Consider the following 20,293-nt stretch of genomic DNA (forward strand, 5'->3'; position numbering starts at 1 on the left):
TTTTATGTATAAAAAAAAGCTTAATTGATAAATTAGCATGAGAAACAAAAATAGAAAAAAATGATATGTACGCGTGCGGGTACACGGTAGAAAGAGAACGTACATGGACGAGTTACGATTCTCATGGCGAATTAAAGTGACGTTTTAATCTTTTCATCTTCTCCGTAGCCGGAGGAAGAGCTCTAGAATCGAAAAAGTCCGTAATTGTGGTCGTAAAAAGGGCTGCCGACTCGTCTCCCGTGCTTACTCATACCGACCACTTAAAGTTCGAGCGAAAGTTTAAACGAGCTCTCTCATCTTTCTTACGTTTCGATCGAGACGAAAGACTTGCTTCATAATTCGTCGTATTTAACTCCTCCTTTATAATGACACGTAACTTTTAAGCGACGTACTCGTATACGTGTATTTTTTTAAATCTTCACTCTTTTCATAATTATAACTTTCTCTCGTACGAAATACCAATTAACGACTATCGCGTCGTCGCGTAAATATGCGATATTGCTTGTATCAATTATGAACGATAAAGGAAACGTAAAAGTACTTCTTTTACTATTTTTTTTTTTTTTTCATTTTTTTTCGAACGAAAATCCCACGACATTCCTGCATTGTTGATGATTTCTATAACGTCCCCTGCCTCGGGCACGAACTCGGGATCATCTGGCACAGCGATGGAGCCCACGTTTGAAATGAATTTCTCTCTCCCTCTGCTTCTAGAGACGTTCCCTTTTTAATTACAAAAGTATCTTCCTCCTAGCCTACTCTTAACTACGTTTTAGCCAAGTCCATTTTCAAATGATCAGTAAAAGTCTCATCGTTGTTTGCAGTAAATGCAGCCTCGAGTATAACGAGTTAATTGTTAATCGACGATATTTCAAGGCGCGCAATAGTACTGAATTATTATTAAAATAATCGATACAAGTACGTTAAAACTTTTGTACCAAGAGTCTTTATATACAAGAGTTTCGAAAAAAAAATTCAAAGTCGATAGAAATTATCAATTCGGATAAATTATACCGCATTTTAAATCTAGCGGGTTTTGTTTAAAACGATTTATCGATAAAGCAAAGTGTTTGTAAAAACCGTTTGCAAACAGTTTGATAAAAGCCAACCTTTTGTACCGAAAAGGCCAATTTCGCTGGCGATATTCATTTCAGCCTTTTAAACTGTTTATTAGCGAAAAAAGAAGAAAATACCTGTCTCGTAATTTTTAATATCCTACACATTGTTCCCAACAGGGATGTTCCTTTGTTGGCTACTATCTCGAAAAGCGAGAAAAATATCTCGTGGCAACGTTAAATACGATTCATTTAATACATTAGCAAGGAGCTCAACGCATTACGGGCCAGACATTTTCTTGCTTATAACGTTTCTTATATTACTTTTACACACAACTAGGTAATTATATCTAATCGTATTAAGGTATGCAAATTTAAATGGTTCGGGTAAACAGTTAAAATCATCAAGTCTGCTCTTATAAAATATAAGTTATCGTTAATCCGCGATAAGATAATAAAAGTATTTAAGTTCTTCAAATGAGGAAATATATATCCCATAATTTGGACTATTCTACACATTTCTGCAATGTCTTAATGAACTAGTTAAACTTTGGAACGAGAATTCTCCACGTAACGTTACAAGGATTAATGGTCTTTAAACGCAAAGTATACCCGCCTAAGCACGGTCTTGACCTCATCGGTTCCTCTCCCTCTCTCCTTGCCCTTCCTTCCATCGTTCGAAGAGCCGTTTGGCCGTCCTCATCATCGCGTCGGAAATTAGCAGACGGAGCGAGGAGGCATCCATTGAGTCAATTAAGACGAGTCTGAGGCTACATGCTAACGAGCTACGTAATGCTTTCTACGAAAAGTCTCGGAAGGGGGGCCAGGGGAGAAGAGGGAAGAGGAACGTCGTTCCTTCGAACGGACAAAAGGATGGATGCATTAAAAAAGCAAGGATATATCCGTAAGGACTGAAAGAAGGAGAGGAAGACTCGTGAAAGGGTTAATGAGGGATTGAGAGTACGTACATAGATATACGTACATACGTCTATACGAGTTGCGACGAGAAAAAGGAGACAACGGCCGTCAAAGAGGAACGCCCGATCGACTTTTCTCCTCTTCCTCCTCCCGTCCTCTCTTCTCAACACCCCGCATTGTCAGTCTCGATTGTGGCAACTCGCCAGTCGCGACTTCCGTCCTACGTATCCAACGAACAATGAAATACCTATGACCCATGTACTCGGACATGTACGTATGTATGTATGTACATGGATATATAATATATATTTATTTCTAAGCCTTCTTTATCCTTTTGTTTCTTTTTTTACTTTTCGTCAACCATAGAAGCAGAGAATATCGAACCGTACGATATTACGAGAACGATATTACGAACTACATGAAAAACAATTTATTTATAATTATCAAACTCTTTCATCCCCTTCGATTTATATTTTATACGTATTTTATGCACGTACCATGAAATTGTATTATTTTTATTGGAAATAACTTAGACGCGTGTCGTTATTAAATGTTACATGTAACAGGTATTCGAACTTTCCCATGCGTTTTCCGTGTGCTTTTTACAACGATACTTTCTCTCTCTCTCTCTCTCTCTCTTTCCCTCTCGTTGGAAAAACGTTTTTCCTGAACTCCGTCCGACGATAAATTAAGCCTTTTCACACCGAACAAAGAATGGAGCTCTTTTTTAGCGGAGACTCTGATTTAATTCCGCACCGTGCATTTGAAAAACAGACGGTTTTTTGCATATGCCACATGTATTCGTCTGCGTCGTTCGACCTTTCAACGCGATCGTTTCCTCCCAACGAATCTTTTCGTATCATTTTCTAGTACTTCGACTTTAACCCACGTCGTATTTTTTATCTAACGAAATTCGTTACGTCAGTCTCCGTTTGTACACTTGCACGAGTTATTTTCGTGTCGCAAAAAAATGTTGAAATATTCAAGAAGTATAAAGAGAGAAAGAGAGCTAAAAGGAAATAAACGGGACCATCGGAAATCGAAAATTGCTTCTTTCTTATCTTCGATCGAGGAACTAATGTTGCTTTCGAATACGTAAAACTTTCTTGGAGAGAAATGAACGACGTTATTCACTCGCGATAAAGATCGTACAGTTCTTTTTTATTCCATTACTTGCAAACGATAACGGAGATATCGAAAGACGTTAAAAACATCTTCTTGCGGACAATAAAAATATTTATGAAAAAGCATATTTATAAAAAAGTATTCTCCACGAATAGAACTTTCATAACTTTTCGAATTTTCGCTTTGAGATATTTCCTGGTAAGAAGGGTGCTAAAAAGAGGAAGAGAGAAAGAAGGAGGGGACCGAGACGAGAGCAACTTTGTCGGCTGATCTTCTCACATCGATTCGTGCGAATGTGCAAAGGCCGCCGGCGCAGTTTAGCCCGTAAAATATTTTGGGGGCGTCGGTCGGAGGACGTTGATCTCTCTTTCTCTATTCCACCGACGTGTTCTTTTCTTTCTGCGCACGGCTCTTCCTCATCCCTACAGATTTCTCATCTCTCGTCGCAAGGGGAACTCTAGAAAGCAGAGGGGTTCACGGAAATCCTGCAACGATGGCGATGGCGACTGCGACGACATGGAACACTAGTATATAGTAGTTTTTGAGTAAAGGAGAAAGAGAGAATAGGAGAAGCCACGACAGCGAGGGCGGTGTGTAGGGAACGCGTTCGTGTGAGTTAGGGTGAAGGGTAGCTAGGTACGTAGAAACTCAGCGACCAAGTGAAAAGGGGAAAGAGCAAGGGGAGACTCGTACACACTCACAAGTTTTCCTTGCATTTGGCTCGACTCCGAGAGCGTGTAGTACTTTGATATATACAGGGTGTATCGCTTGATTTTTCTACCAGCGCTTTAAATATCGACGATAACAAAAATGTCAAAAAACAAAATTGTCCTATGCAGAGATTTTACGCCTTCTTCAAGTTCATCTTTTTCGAGAATTCGTTCGAAAAAACTCGAACGAAGACAATTTCATAGTTTACGAAAAAACGAACTCGACGATATCTCGTTGACGTTTTAGAAGGTATGACGTTCGGAGGAGAGGTGAAACACTCGGTATATAGGAACTACGAGAGAAAGAGAGAGTATACGTACGGAAAAGGGGAAGGAGAAAAAGAGAAAAGGAGAAGGAGCGAACGCTACTTGAATTGATTGAGAGAAAAGCCAAGAGACGACGACGACAACGACGACGACGACGACGACGGCGGCGGCGGCGGCGGCGGCGGCAGCGTCGGCGGCGGTGGCGTCGGCGGTGGTGCTGCTGGAAGCTTGTCAATCGATAGCGGTTGCATGCGTCCTAAACCAGCCCCCCATTGCTCCACTTACTACGTTTACTACACCGCCTCTATTATTGCTCGAACCAGTTAATCCGTGAACTTTCCAGACCCCATTCTTTTATATTCCTCTCCTCGTAAATAGAAACATTTATTTTTAAATATTTCGATCGAATGAATTTTCTTCTCTCTACGTCACGCGGATGATTCATACATTTGTATATCCTATCTTACTCGTTTACCCTTTTCTCATTCTCTAGAAAAAATAATAAAGAAACGAATGTCTATCCATAAACTTATTTGAAACGATGCGGGTTGAACCCTTCAATTTTATTGGAACAAACCGTTCCGTCCGACGTATCTTGGTCGCCGTCACAGTCACCGAAAAGGCAGGCCGCAAGGGGACACGCTCGTGCGACCGTCTAAATCATCAGGCTCTACCGACTTCCGAGCCAGATGCGCCCAGTATGCCTCCTGGGGATAGAGGCGTATTTCATGGAAGTCGTACTACGACAAAGGGACTTTTCTTTCTCTGTTTTTCTCCCGTTAACTTCGTTGAAACTTTCCAGAAAGAAATATTACTTTCTCGAACGCTTAATAACGAATAAATTTTAATTCCAAAAAACAAAATGATTCCTCGAAATTCTATTGATTCAAGATACGCTGAAGTGTCGTAAGGCCAAACTGTCTCTTGTTGTTATTAAACGCGAAGTAATATCAAATTACTCGAGATAGGAAGAACTATGACTCGTTATTTCACACGTGGAAGAGAGAGATAAATAGAAAGAGACATAGGACGTAGAACGTTCATTGGCCGGACATGCGATCCATTAAGCGTACTGAATACGGATACTCGAGGAAGAGAGAGAAAGAGAGAGAAAGCGGGAGAGAGGCATTTTTCGAAGAAGATAACGCGTCCTTTGACAGAACGTCTAGGGAATATAACGCGGTGGAGGGTGCGCGAGAGAAAGGTCTTTTGTCAGAAACGTCGCGTAGCGAACGTGCGCTTGCAGAAATATGCGCATACGAAAGAGAGAGACGAGGAAGTTCAAACAAAAGAGAAGCGAGGTCTCCTTCTCCTTGTAATGGCGACCTCTCGAGATCCAAGGTGAAGGACTAGCAAGCAGCTTTCAGAGTCTCGAGTACCGACAACCCTTTACACGCTCCATCGACACCATATGGCGTGACCAACTTTATAATACTCGCTGGATATGTAAAACGACGGCCGCAGCATGGCACAGTGCGACGCAGCGTGAAACCATACCCGATAATTTCGTCCAGCGTGTTGCGAGTCCAATTCGAGGAAACTCGTCGAACCGTTCCACCTTCCTTTATCCCTTTATTTTTTCGTCGAAAAGAGAAAAAGGGGATACAAACGCATGACTCGTCGGTAGAATTTTTTTTTTTTTTTTTTGTCAAGATTGGCAACGTTAAATATTATCGTAAGGGATTACTGCCGGCATTAGTAGAAAGTTCAAGGAAAAGGGTGAAGCTTCTCGAGTGTAAAGTCAACTATTCTCGCCTAAATCCTCGTTCGATAGTATGCAAACAGTTCCGCCCTTTCTTCGTTTCGATTCGACTGAAATATAGAATTCATTCGTGTTGTACGACTCGAATAAGATTTTAGTTGAAATTTCGAAAAGTTATTTCTTACTTGAAAAATTGCACTTTTCCCCTTCGTAACTGTCGCCTTCTTTGCTCGTTCGTCTTCTTTACCGCATTGTATCGTGCCATTGATGCAAGAGGGAGAACGCCCCTAGACCAATAGGGGTGTCCTCCCTCGAGTCCTTAGACTCGGTGCTCCCTACGATCCAGGAAACCCTTATTGCCAGTGAACGGAAGCATCCTAATTAGTATTACTTTCTAACGACTCGTTTCTCTCGCCTTTCTTTTGCCAAAGATTAAATACTTTTACATTCGATGACTCTCGAGAGTCGTTATACCTTCGATTTCCACAGTTCCTACTACATTTTCTTTCTCTCCGCATTCCTTCGTCGCTGAAATATTCTCGCGTTTACCGTCGTCCTTAACGAACGTTGTAAACGAAAAATCCAAACCTTATTCTCGATATGAGGAACCGGTTAAACGATAGAATTAATGGGATTAGAATGAAATAGAAACACGAAGGTGGATCGAAGCGACAAAGTGTGAATTTGCGTTTGGATAGAGAATGAGATAGAGAGAGGTGTGCAAATAACAATGAGCCTTAATTAGATGGCACACGGCGCAGTGCACGGCTCGTCGACGGAATCTAGTCCAGGAACGCCCATTCGTGGTAAAGGCCCTCGAACTTTATACGACCATTCTCTTCAACGAAGGATTCTCGCGCTCGAGAAAGAAAGAGGGAGGGAGAGAGAAAGAGATACGAGTCACTTGCATCTAAAAAGGTCCTCCACGGCTCGTTAACGACAAAAAGAGGAACCCAGCTGGATCGCGGAAGGCAATATTCGCGAAACTATGGAAATTTTGTCCTCGATTCCTACCGGCCTCGTTAAAGGTCGCGTGCGTGATAACAAAAGTGCTAGAAGGAAAAAAAACTTTGAGATAAATAGATAATTTGTGCAAACACGTGTAAACGTAAATGATGATCGAAATGATAAAAAATTCTCGAACCTTTCTCTCGGTCTATTCTTAAATTAACATAAATTCTTCGAAACTCGACATCGCTCAGGAAGAAATGTAGAACAGGTAGAACGCTTGAACTCTGACCTATCTTACGCCAAGTACAACTTGGCAACACGCGAACATTAACAGAGTCCGCGAGAAGAATGAAAAGCAGAGACGAGGTAGTAGGTTTCTTTCTTTTTTATTTTTTTATTTCTTTTTTTCCTTTTTTTTTTCTTTTTCGTGAACCGAGAGAAAAAATAGAGCACCTCGGAGAAGAGAAAGAAATTCCGGGCGATAACTAAACTTGGATTCGAGCGAAATTACGTCCAAGCAAGCAGTCGACGTCCTCGTAAAAACGAAACGAGATGAGACCATCGAAAGGGTGTCAAGTAAGCGAAGAAAGTAAAGACGAGACATACAGTAGTTTTAATAATTATTAGAGCGTCAATCTCTTTTATTCTCCCTCTCCTTCTCTCTCTCTCTCTCTCTCTCTCTCTCTTTCTCTCTCTCTCTCTCTGTCTCTCGAATCAAAAGAGTTGGAAGCGACCACGTTTTATTCGACGAAAGAGCGATGTAGGTATTTCACGTTGACCGTAAAATACGATTCTAAGTATTTCCTAACTCGCTATCTCCTGGCATATTTTCAAATTTATTTCGAAATCTTTGCGTTATACGTCTCCTTGCGAGCTATAACTTTGAAACGACTACGGCCGTCGGTAATAGAGAAGTTTCGAGGCACGCTTCAAAGAGCATCGACGTTGATCGAACGGTTCCACGTGAAGCCAAGGAAGAAGCCGACGTCGGTCCCATAGAACGAATCTTGGACGAAGACCGAGTGTCGGGAACACTCGCCACCAATTGTCTCGCCGATAACGAACCAGACTACTCTGCTATATATGACATCAAATCAAGGATATAGCGATCGCGTGCTACGATCCTTCTCAATTTCCAGGACTCTTATTGAAAATCATCATCTCTTTGGTCTATTCGAAACGTTCTAATTGATTGCTGAGTTATAATAAAGCTAACTCGAAGTACCGAAATCGTGAGGAATAATGCTAACAAGAGATTGGAGAATTACAAAGAGAACGACTCTCTCTCTCTCTCTCTCTGTCTGTTTCCCTTTTAAGCAAAGAGAGTCCTCAAAGAGAAGGAAGAGGAAAGTAAGCGAAGGAAAGAGAAAAGCTTGAGAGAGACAGAGAGAGGAAAGTCTTGTTGTAACGAACCGCTTTCACGAATATCTCTCGTCTATATTGGCAAAAGAGAAGCGAATCTGCGCGCGCAACCTCAATGGTGTCACGTCGAAGTAAAACGTTCCTCACCTATTTCCCACGAAAAAATACATTTTCAACGAGTTTCGAAAGAATCTATATACATACATACATAGAGATAGCTTCTTTCCTTTCCGTTCTTTATTTCATCTTTCGCCGATAAACTTTTTCAAAAGAAGAAAATATTCAACGTTCGTCTCGTGCGTCGCGTAAAGGGAAGTTTGGATGAAAATCAAAGAAAGTTATTAATCGTTCTAGTTATTAACGAGCAGCGAAGCATTCTGCAAGAGTTCGATCAACGATTGTATAACGAAAAAGGGCATTCGGTATCAAAGAGCAACGACATAATTATCAACGATCCAGACGATACATTAACTCACGAACGTTACTTCCGAAGTATTTTGGGACTGGCGGCTTTCCACTGGTATACGGTAGAGAGAAGAGCCAACAACTCTCTCGGGAGGGAAGGAGAAAGAGAGAAAGAGAGAGAGTCAATGGCCTCGCACTCGCGAACCATTTCTACGCGAGGCACAAAGAGAACATTCCGATAAATCCTATATTATGATCGAGAAACATATTACTGCCGCCATTACCGCCATACCAGGCCATACCCAGGCTTCGTACATTTGGGTTACCGAGAATACGCTGCAACGCTCGCTCTTAAAAGATACGAGCTTTTTGTTTATGTTCCTTCTCGCGAACGTACACATTTCATTTTCTTCTTGAAATAAATCGTATAGGTAGGTATATATATCGGACAATTGGAAATAAATGGAAACGCGTTGAGAGTTGCGTAAGTTTTATTTTTTGCACGGGTCTCTATTAAATTCAATTAAATAAATAAGGAGAAACGATAAAGATCGAGCGTGAAGCTTTTAATTCATTTTTTAATACATTTTTTTTCCTTTCTTCTCGATCAATTTATTTTCCTTTCCCCAAGACGTAGAAACGTGAGTTATAAAGAGAATTTATATCGTACGGTTAATCGCTAAGATGTCTCTTCGGCATTTTGCCAAATCGCGTCGCGTTCCTGTTTCACTATTGTAAATTTCGTTCAGGTAGACACGATTCATTGAAATCGCAACGGTTCGTTGACTCGTTCTTAAACTTCTCTCTTCCTTCCTGCTACGTATTTACAATGATTTCTTCCTATAGGTACTTTCTCATCGTTATCGGACGAACGTTGTGATAAAAAATAAAAATAAACTTGATACGAGCGTCGAAGAAAGAAAGACAAAAGAGAAAATGATTAACGCCGATGTGCTCGATCGTTCGAGTATTTAGGGGATGTCCGTTCGATCCTTCCAACGAATATTTCGCATAATTGAATCGCACGCGACTGCGAGCGTACGCATGTATCTATTTACTCGCACGCATATTTACTCACACGCATATTTACTCGCACTTAATGTTACATTTATTCGTATATACGTATATCTACATTTTCAGTGGTCTCATTCGGATTCTATAATCTGGCATGAGTAATTATATCATAAATATTATATTAAATTACACTATGGCGTCACGAGTATTATATTAAATTATATTATACCAAATAATACTTTAACTTTAAACCGAATTAAGAGAGTCGATACTAACACGAAGTTTATACCAATAAAACGAAATACGGATTAAGAATAAGAACTTGAAACGTACAGATATTTGATATTAGGAAGGTAACTTTTCCGGAAATGCAGAAATCGAGCCTTGTATCGAATCCATGATTTCTAGCATGCACCTTGAATTTAAATGATTAAGGGCGAAGGTAGAAACCCATGGAGACAGAGGGAAAGAGGGGAAGAGAGAGAGAAAGAGAGAGAGAGAGAGAGACTCTCCTGTCTCGCCGTCTCGTGGTTCCTATCGATTTACTACGAGGCGGTGGTCTTGCGAAACAACTGCGGAGCATCACGTCGCGAAAAACGAGGATACGATAGATTCGAGTAGAATCGATGAACCCTCGTTCACCCTCCACTGGAATCCCCTCGCGAGTGCATCGTACCGCGTGAACACGATACATAATACCTTTACGGTATCTCTTTCGTGTTGGTTCAACGACACTAACTCGCTTTATTAACTTTGATAGAGTGAAACACTTCTTAACCTCGTATTTGAATAAAATAATACAATTTTCCGAAATTCTATCAAAAAATTCTCTTTCTCTCTCTCTCTTTTGTGGAAAATTCTATCCGTTTTACTCGAAAAATGCTTAATCAATTACAATCGACTTTTAGAGACAACTTTTCCTTCTACCATTTCTCCATTAAAGGAAAAAAATGTTGTCGATGGAGTTAACGTAGAAAGATGGAGTAACGTGGAAGAGATTCGATATAATATGACATCGTTTGTAAAAAGTTTCTAGGCCGAAATCGAAAGGGTGGTAGGCGCGCCCTAAAATACTCGACGAGAGATCGCGTTGCGATCACCTGCCAATCGGAAGAAGGCTAAGAAAGTACGTACGTATTCGTAACGTGGGGTTAGCCAAGCTACCAAAGGAGAAGGTGAAAGACGAGGAGGAGGAGGAGGAGGAGGAGGAGGAGGAAGAGGGGTTAAGGAGGAGGAGAAGAAGGAGGAGGAAGAGGAGAAATAAGAGGTAGTGATGGAGGAAGGATCAAGGACAAGCGAGGTCGAGGGGTGGCGAAGGTGCGACGGAGAAGGAAAGTCGCAGGGCGTACGTCCTGTGCCTCCTTACTTCAACAAAATCAATAACCTGTTCTGGGGATCGGCCGAGAGAAAGCTCTAAGGTTTTAACGATGACATCGAAGAGAGAAAAAGAAAGAAAGAGGAGGGCAGGAGAGAGAGAGAGAGGGGGAAGATGGAGAAAAAAGTATCTGACAAAAATATTCGATTCTAAAGTGAAAAGCTAGAGAAGAGAAACAGTTCGATAGGGGTAGTACTCACTCGTTGTTTGGGCGGCGACGTTTCTGATCGCTCGTGAAGATCAAAGGGGGTTGAAAAGCTCGAACGAAGACGATAGCGGCACCTATCCAACGACACAGAGTTCTCTTACACTTTTCTCTTCGTCCGTCCTACCTGCGGACGTGTCACACGACGAACAAGGGTGGTCCGCGACGCGAGCTTTCACCCCAAGTCGAGCTTTACCGAAGCACGTCGATCGCACGCGCCACTTCGAATAGTTTTTTTTTTTCTCTTTTAGCATAGGTTTTACCGAATCTCCGTTTGCGTATCAATGACCGAAGGACTCTACGAGAGATCACAGAGAGACGTCGCTAAAGCTCCTGTCTTTTCTCTCTCTCTCTCTCTCTCGCTCTCGCTCTCGCTCTCGCTCTCGCTCTCGCTTACTCCCTTTCAATGCAACCCTCTATTCGCTCGTCTCGACACCTCGCGGCGAACGACGTCACCTAACGCGACGAAACTCTCTCGCGCGCCGACCTTTTCCCTTCTAAAGAGGGAGAAGGAGAGAGAGAGAGAGAGAGAAAGGCAGACAGAGCAAGAAAGAAAGAGAGATGCAAGTACATATAGCAACCTATTTCTCTCAAAAAGGAAACAGAAAGAAGAGATACTTCACTGTTGAGCAGTCGTGTCCTCGTTCGTCCTCGGTCGTTTCGCTTTTTACAACAAAAAAACGAGTGAAAGAATAGGCTGAAGATAAAAAAAGATAATTTTAGAAGCGAGAAACACGCTTCGAAGTTGACGCGGCTGTGGGGCGCGGGCCACTACCTCCATGAGCCTCCCGGATCGTTCGGTAAAACGATGGTGGGGCTGTTCCACTCGGCGTGCCGACTCCCCCACCAACTTACCCCACTACTTCCCATCCAAACCCATCTCTAGAGCACCTCACGCATGCTCCTCAAGCGGTCTCTAGCAGCACGATCCGCAACTCCAACGTCAAAGGTTACGCTCGCTTTTACGCAACCTTTCCCTCAACCCTTTCTATCGTACACATATTTTTACTATAAAGTCATCCGTCCGAGGATACATGCATTTTCTACTGCTTCGTTTCAGCAGAAAATTAATCGTTCCTTCGTATCCTCGGGTTAATGCTTACTCGGACAAAGGAAGATTTTAGAGCACGGACATTTTTTAAATTACGAGACTTTACGAGCAGAGAGCGTTTTCCCGATTAAAACGTCTTCTTTGCTCGCGTGACATTATTTGTTAGCCAACGAGTAGGTAGTAGAGTTAGAGTTATTTATACCTTAAGTTAGAAATTAGCCGATGCCTTTATCTTAGCTTTACTATCTCACTCGAGCTCTTTCAGATCGGGGTAGCCTAACGTCGACCACTTGAACCATCTAAGACGAGATATATGTATCTTTCCCTCGAAGGGGAGCTTACTCTCCGACGATATCTGAATATTGCAATTTCATCCACTCCAACTTGACTTCATCATTCGCTTCGAGTTTCTCGCTTACTTCGCTTATCCACAAGATGTAATCGCGTACGCTTAAGGGTTTAACGAGTCGATCGTGCCCTAGAAAATATTTCATACGACGTAACGCTTATTGGATGTATCGGAAAAGTTGAAGATGGTTTTTGAATTAGAAGCGAATCCTGTTAAATAGAATCCCATTGATGGATTGGAGAAAACTTTTTGCTAAATTTAATATCGAGATGCGTATGTTTCACTCGGTCTCTGCTCGTAACAGTCAGAGGTAGACGTCGATCTCTTCGTGAGAGAAACGATGCGTTAACGAAAACGTAGAATATACGTATTAATCGCATTAGTAGGAAAATTTATCCGACTCGACGATCGATCCCTTGAAAAATCTGACGTCTCTTTTGATCCGATCAACGAGCCGGAAGAAGCTACGATCTTCTTCGATTCGATTTACTCGAAATAGCGAAGTTATAAAGGTCTTTCGAATTTAATCGCGAGACGAAATAAATTGGACTACCATCGATCGAGTTTCTGTTTCGACGGAAAAATTCAGCGACAAAATCATTCGACGCGTCGCGTAACGATATTAGAAATGACGGCCGCGGAACACAAGAGAGGCACGTTTAATATCGAATTATCTTTTCGATTTCGAACGAGCTAATCGTGTTACGAACCTTGCGAACCTTCCATGCATACCGATGTCTCCTCTTACGCTGATAATTTTAATAAATCTATGAATCGATTAAAAAACCTAAGAGCGTAATAACGAATCGAGATAAAACGTGGAGCGATAGAACGTATTGATAAAAATAAATGATCGAGTATAACGGGAGGAGTAAGTTGGCTTTCTCGATGAACTCGATATACTTTGGAGAAGATCGAATAGCTTGATGCGCAACTCGGTTGAAACTATTTAGTTTGGCTCATTTTGGAAACTTCGTAATCTGGAAAAAAGAAATTTGTTGCATGCTCGAGATGGAAAGAGTGCCAACGTAAGACCGAACGATTCGTGTTTCTTCGCTCGAGAGGCTGGAGAGCGAAAGAAAACGAAGAAGGGAGGGAAAACGAGAGGAGTGGAACGGCCTATCGAGTCGTACTAACGAGATGAAGCCGGAAGAAACGATCGAAGACGTCGAAGGTGTAATCGAGTTGCACGAATCCAAGCGATAAATTTGTGTGCCTCTGCTAAATCGTGCGAATAATTTTAAACGAACTAGTACAAGTCCCAGCATTCGCGTCGAAACGTTTGTCATTAACTTTTCTCGTGCCGTTGTGCAACATTTCGAACTCTGGAATTATTCCGTGACCACCGTCGACTTAAAATCGATCCAACTGATAATTATAACGTGTTTTTCGCAATTTATCCTTTTGGGAAACGATTGAACGGAAACAAAGCTTCTCGTTTGTACGGCTTAATAAACGTCGTGTTACATAAAAATTGTATTTCTCTTTATTTTGCCTCATTATATTCAGGAAATACGTTCGACGCCGATGTTACGTAGAACGATCGATGATAATAGGATAGTTCCATTTGACTCGATCATACGCGAAAGATCAACAACAATTTGACGATTACGAGGAGGAGCTGAAGAAAAGCGATTGAACCGATTTAAACGGCGGACGTAGTAGAGACGTAGCGTAATTGAAAAACGTCGTACTCACACGTTCGCATTGACTTCGCCGCTTCATTAGATTCAACGTCCAATCGATCGACCACGACGACACGAAAAGCGAATTTCTCTGGAAGCGAGCGTGCTCTTATACAAAAAAGGAATACGAAAGTACAATCGATTTTACTTACGGATTCAGACGTTCCCTACTGTATAGCATTTATTCCCTTAAGCCTCGGAAATTCTGTTTTACTCTTGACAATGAGTGCCGATGCTTTTCGAAGTGCCTGTCATTCCTGAAATCTTTGAATTCTTCGAACCTTTCGCAAAATACGAGTGCCTTCGAGAAATTGGCCCTTCGGCCATAACGTACGTTCAACGTTTTTATCGTCGATAATTTTATTTGGCAAATGCCTTTAAAATTGACAATTATTACAAATGTGTTTCGACGCTTGAGACATACGCAAATGCACGATCCTTTCTTCGTTTCTCATTCGTACGATTCTCTACGGCCGATTTTGAAGGAAGAAAAGGGATAATACGATAAGTACGATATCGCGCTAGCAAACGCCATGAATGAACTTTCAAAGGTCCTCACGATTTTCACTGGTTCCATTGGTCAGCAGAAAAGTTTCGCTCAAATTTTCGATCAAGTGATTCTTCCTATGGATCTCCGCCGTTTTGCAGTGGTGCCTATAGCAAAACTCTTGAATTCTCTGACACGCTTCTTCGAGCATATCTTGGGGTATGGTGATTACCAATCTCATGTAAGAAGGATAGTCGAAACACTGAAATGCAAACAATTGCTTGAGATAAAACGAAGAGAATAGTCTGAAAATGATCAAATTTATTCTTGACTTACCTGACCCGGCAAACAAAAAACGGACTCCTCCATGAGCAAACGTTGTACAAATTCAAGATCAGAATTAAACTCGGGAAAGGAGGCTAAATCTATAGAAACCTGAAAATCAATTCGACGACGTATCGACCGTTCTATTTAATATACTCGCATAGAGATAATTAAAAAATGAAATTTATTGGATCGCGCAAAAATTGTTTGGAAAAAGTTTCGACTTCCAATCAAATTATTATCTCTACCGAAAAGTTTTTATTGACAAAATATTTTTTATTTAACGACAACTCTATGCCTGGAAATTGATGGAATTGCGGGTCGGTTGGCCCAAACGAGCGTTTCGAATAAAATCGCAGGAAGAGACATTTCTAAGAATTTATGCGAACGAAATTTTATCGGGCATCGAGTTCGATTGACCGTCGTTGGACGTTAACGTACACGCTCGAGATTATATCACGGTTGGGAAGAGACGTTCGAGCTTAATCGTAGCTTACCATCATATACATCGCACCGTCTGGCATTATCGGCTTCAAGCCAGGTATCTTCGCTATACAATTATAACACAGTTTCGAGTGAGTCTGTAAGAGGAAAATACTATTCGAATTAGGAACATACGATTGATTCGTTGACGTTGACGAAACTTGCGCGATTAGGATAAAAGAAAAATATAAAAGTGTAAAGATGTGAAGATACTCACGTGCAAGGTACGCATCACGTCGTCGTAAAACTTTTCAGGCGTATTTCGCAATATGGCCGGTAAGGCACCCTGTATAAGCGTATTGCTACCGATGATTCGTTGACTCAAACATTGCAAACCCTTGCGAATCTGTAACGCGACGGTCGATATTTTATTCAAAGCGACTTAAGTGCTCCCTTTAAAAGTAGTCACTTTTTTGCCCCCAAGGACAGAATGAAAAAAAAAAAAAAAGAGAGAGAGAAAAAGAAGGACAAAGAAAAAAGAGAAAGATTTACGTATTACGTTTTATAGATACATACACATTTTATCGATGGAAAAAAGGATTAGTTGTTAAAGTTAAATTACTGAGTGAAATTAGAAAGACAGTCGGTACACTCGGAGGAGACGAACTTAAAAGTTTTATCGACGAAATTTAATCCGATCCACTCTCGAGCTTCGTACAGCGAGTTAAGTTGAGATTCGCGGTACCTCGAGCGACCTCGATTCGAAAACAATGCTTCGCAAAAAGTAGGTAATTAATTTCGACTTGCCGGTCTTATTATAAGATCGATCTTTACGTACCTCTCCCTCGAGAACGTTTTGTTTGTCGTGAATGATAATCCATCCCATACGCCAGCCTGGTACCAGAAACCTGAAAAATGTCGAACGGCTCGTCGAATTATCGACCGATACGTCGAACGTTCGATTCTTTTCTTTTAAGAATCCCTTCCGTTCTCACCTCTTTCCAAGACCGCTGCACAATAAAATAGGAACCTCGCTCGAAAGAGAGGCTAACGAGTGAAAAGTCCGTCCAGGGAAAACCTAGGGAGCGGAGAAAAAAAATGATATTAAAGTTCAAGCATAAACGCAGTTTTTACGTCGAACGAATCGATGAATATTTATGTTCAACGCATCCGTTTTTCTATCATTAGATATCGAATATCGTGCAAACTACTTTCATACTATTTTTCAAAAGAGTACGATTATTATCGAGACTAACGACACACGACGAGGACACGTCTATGTTCCCGTTAGTATCCAGCTGCATACAGATAGAAAGATTAAAGGGTACACTCGTCAAAGGATTGATATAAAAACGGACGACGATTTCTCTTTTCCTCATAATCTGCACGTGTAACTTATTAACTCTAATTATTTAGTGTCGAGGAAATGATAAAACGAATGAATGGAGTGCGATCGAAGTATTTAACAACCGCGTTATGTACGTAATACGTTCGAAAGACCGTTCACCATATGTTCGTAAATTTCGTCGGCGATAATAGGCACGTAGTAACGTGCAGCAATATTCAGAATATCGAGAATATGGTTGCGGCTGAACACAGAACCGCATGGATTCGAAGGATTGTTTATAACTATCGCTGCTGTAGATTCGTCGATCTTCGTCTCCAGGTCATCGAGATCGATTTCCCAACTGCGTTCCGGCTGAAAGCAAACGATTAATATTAATAGAATTCGACGAGAAGGACCCTTTCGATTACCATCCGACGCAGTTCGCTATTCATTCCCGTCGCTAAGGGAGAGAAAAACGGGGAGCGATTGCCGAGAATATACGAAAATCAGGGCAAGTAATACCCGCGAGCTATTATTGTAGTACCTGCAGTATCTATGCTTTCTCTTTTCTCTTTTAAGTCTCCGAAATATTTTCTTTCGATATCCTCCTTTCTTTCTTTCCTTTTTTCCTCTTTCACCCGTAGTGGATATCTTGCGAACTTGATCGACAAACAACGCGGCAATGAATTATTTCAAATTGCAGCAAAAAAATTCTATTACGAATGCGCGATAGTACGTATGACAAATTATTACAAATGACAGATTCTGATAAGCTAGCATTTATTCGTCGAGCCTTCCCTTGAAACTCTCAACTCAATACGATGTAGAAACTCACGCATAGATTGTAAGTCTTCACCGCGATTCCTAGACCTTCCGCTAACGTTCGATAAATGGAAAAACCGGGACGTGGAATCAGAATGTTCTGCCCATCTCGTGCTAGCGCAGTGATGCAGAGATCGAGGGCGCAGGAGCAACCACTGCACAGGATCACGTCCTGAAGAAAAGCGGATATATGTAAGTAGGGTGGAAATATTAAAGAATTTGCTTCCAATTTAAATTCACCTTGGAAGCCAATTCGTAACGTGTGCGTTCGCTATCGCGCATCTGTTATCAAGGAAAATCGTTAATCTGATATTTCTGATATTTTTAACAACGAATCTCTCTCTCTCTCTCTCCCTCTCTCTCTCTCTCTCTCACTCTCTCCCTCTCTAAAGAACGTTTCAAAAAGTATTTTACATGTGCATCTACATCGTACACGTCGTAGATGAAAATCCGAGCGCAATTAAATTACGAGGCGCTTGTTTCGTCACAATAAAACGCGATCGTATTTGCAAAATGTATCGCAAGAAAATTCCAAATTAGCATGATTAGTAAAGAGACGATAGATATCGATGAGTTTCTCTTGAAAAACTAAATGCGCTTCGAGGGAACGATGTTTATTAATATTCATGAAGATACTCGATATCGAAACATCGAATAGAAAATAATATCATCGATGGTAGAAAAACAAAAAGAAAAGAAAAAAATATAGAAAAGGAACAAACTTAACGACATCGTATCGATCCTACTCTGTCACGCTCGCTCTTCCAACTCGAACGTACCTTGGCTTCTACCTTAACGAAATCGGAAGAACCGTACTCGGCTACGGCTTCTCTTGCTTTTTCATAACCTACGTAAAGGAAAAAGTAAATAAAACTTATTCTTGGAAATACGTCCGCATTTATCCATATTTTACCTGTACTTGGTGCATAACCGTTGTACATTTGAGAAGCAATACTTTCTTGAACAGCTTCGATCACTTCCTTTGCTGGTTTCAAGTTTCCAAACGTCGTTGGATCACCTTCGGACATCAAACGTGATTTATTCTCTTTATCTTCCTTGACATAGTTGCAAAATATTACTTGATCGATTGTCTCGAAAACTCGATTGATCGAATTGGCCGATAAAGTACTTATTCTAAAATCCTTTGTGGATTTCTTATCGAAGTCCGAGTCGATGCGCGCTGGTCTACGTTCCGTTTTATTGCCATGAACGGTCCAACAGATATACTTAAAAAACTATACTAAAAAACATTTTTCATTTTGAATTCATTAACGTGGTTATCAATATTTTAAATATATCCACAGATATTTCTTTTTTTATATTTTTTTTTTTTTTTGAATTTCTTTCAAATGCATCGGTCTGAAAATGACAGATCGATCGATCACGAGCCGATCATAAAAAATAATGCCATCTCGATGTATCGTTTACGCGTGCTTCATAAAATATCAAATTTCATCGAATAAATATTTTTTCAACGTATTACTTTTTTTGACCAAAGCCAATAACTGTGTTAGTGTTTTTTTACATATTTCTTTCCGAAAAATCATACCCCATAACCAAATAAACTCCGAAAATCCGAGATAAAACTCACCGATCGACAAAGCGATCATTCTCTTGTTAGGATTTGGTTCGACGACGATGTTTTCCACGATGGATCTTATAGGGTTGTGCGTTAGCTTGGCAATATGGGACGCTCGAACTTCCCATCGCTCTCGCGAATTTAGACCAGACATTTCGCTCGATCGCCGTACCTAATTTATTCTTATTTAAATAAAATTTATTTGTTTGGAAAAAATAGTGAAAGAAAGTTTAAGCGAAATATAATTTCAACAACAACAAGTTGTTGCGATCCAGGAGAAAAATAAACGAGAAATGTTCGAACGATTCGAATGATCTCAACGTTCGACAGTTCTTCGATCACTGAGTGAAGATCAACGCGTAAGACTAATAATCGAAATGTTCCAAGGAGGTTGGAAAATAAACGAACCGGTCGGATTGGTTAGTTCGGTTCCACACCTTCTTTTATAATTAATTAAATACAGATTCCCTGCTTACGTAGATTAACAGCCTCGAACCAATTCGCTGCTCTAATAGAACTGTCTTTCGTGACACGTTCTATCCTTCCTCGTTTTTTTTTTAATTTTTATTTCATTCGCTTTTCAATTCTCTCGTCTTTCGAGCATACAAAGCTTTCAAATTTTCGAAACGACGTTATCTAAGAAATCGGACCGTTCTTCCTCCTTCTCGTTCTTTGCTACTAATCGATAAATAATGATTCATGAAAAGAGCAGTGTAGAGTGGTATATTTCAAGGAAAGTTTATAAGGAATGTCGCGATTCCGGTTTTCATGAATAAGTTTGACGACGATCAAGGATTCGAACGTCATCGAATTTTTGTGAATCGTCCGACTCGTCCAAAAAGAGTGTTCCACTAAGGCCCTTTTCTTAGAATTCTACATTCCTTCTTATTTTTATAGCGGATAACAAAATCGCAACTTTGTTGACGGAGCGATCGCGATGAGAGGTGCGCCGTTCGCCGTTCGCCGTTCGCCACTTGTCGTTCGCCGTGAAAATAAAACAGATATGCTAATTCGGAAAGATCAACACGAGCGTTCGCAATAATATGAGAAAATACGATACGTATACAAATTTTCATTTATGCTTATTCAACGTAGATCGCATTTGCATTCTAATCGAGAAACAACGGCGGAACGTTCTACATCGTACGAGCTTTGGA

General features: G+C 40.8%; 2 protein-coding genes across 6 annotated transcripts in view; both read right to left on the reverse strand.

Annotated features, from left to right (window-relative positions):
* LOC122635417 (neural-cadherin) overlaps positions 1-11,852 on the reverse strand; it is a 75,825-nt gene extending 63,973 nt beyond the window's left edge. Inside the window, exons 1-2 of the mRNA XM_043825621.1 lie at positions 11,713-11,852; positions 11,085-11,387 (exon numbers count right to left, since the gene is read on the reverse strand). The gene's annotated coding sequence lies outside the window, so the exon portion shown is untranslated. The remainder of the gene's footprint in view (positions 1-11,084; positions 11,388-11,712) is intronic.
* Positions 11,853-13,300: 1,448 nt separating this feature from the next.
* Positions 13,301-19,661, reverse strand: LOC122635423 (tyrosine aminotransferase). 5 transcript variants are annotated; one of them, XR_006328665.1, is made up of 13 exons: positions 19,149-19,655; positions 18,471-18,575; positions 18,337-18,404; positions 17,571-17,729; positions 16,916-17,107; positions 16,404-16,486; positions 16,247-16,316; positions 15,686-15,814; positions 15,483-15,566; positions 14,998-15,096; positions 14,327-14,923; positions 14,188-14,265; positions 13,958-14,110 (listed from the first exon to the last, which is right to left on the reverse strand). XR_006328665.1 is itself a non-coding variant. In XM_043825632.1 (12 exons), exons 1-12 carry the CDS (start codon positions 19,288-19,290, stop codon positions 13,435-13,437), a joined length of 1,356 nt encoding a protein of 451 aa, XP_043681567.1. In that variant the 5' UTR covers positions 19,291-19,661; the 3' UTR covers positions 13,301-13,434. The 5 variants fall into 5 exon arrangements, 2 of the variants coding, with proteins under 2 accessions (XP_043681567.1, XP_043681568.1); XM_043825632.1 differs by lacking the exons at positions 13,958-14,110; positions 14,188-14,265 and adding an exon at positions 13,301-13,469 and having other exon boundaries at positions 14,734-14,923; positions 19,149-19,661; XR_006328663.1 differs by having other exon boundaries at positions 13,958-14,265.
* Between the last annotated feature and the right edge of the window lie 632 nt (positions 19,662-20,293).

The sequence above is a fragment of the Vespula pensylvanica genome, chromosome 18 (assembly GCF_014466175.1).
Source record: "Vespula pensylvanica isolate Volc-1 chromosome 18, ASM1446617v1, whole genome shotgun sequence".
Lineage (NCBI taxonomy): Eukaryota > Metazoa > Arthropoda > Insecta > Hymenoptera > Vespidae > Vespula > Vespula pensylvanica.

Excerpts from the sequence above, each read along its gene's own strand:
- LOC122635423 (XM_043825632.1), bottom strand. The coding sequence starts at position 19,290 with ATGTCTGGTCTAAATTCGCGAGAGCGATGGGAAGTTCGAGCGTCCCAT. Across the intron at positions 18,405-18,470 it reads CGGTTATGCACCAAGTACAG|GTTATGAAAAAGCAAGAGAA; the intron begins GTAAAATATGGA and ends TCCTTTACGTAG. Across the intron at positions 14,924-14,997 it reads TTTTTTGTTTGCCGGGTCAG|TGTTTCGACTATCCTTCTTA; the intron begins GTAAGTCAAGAA and ends TTTGCATTTCAG.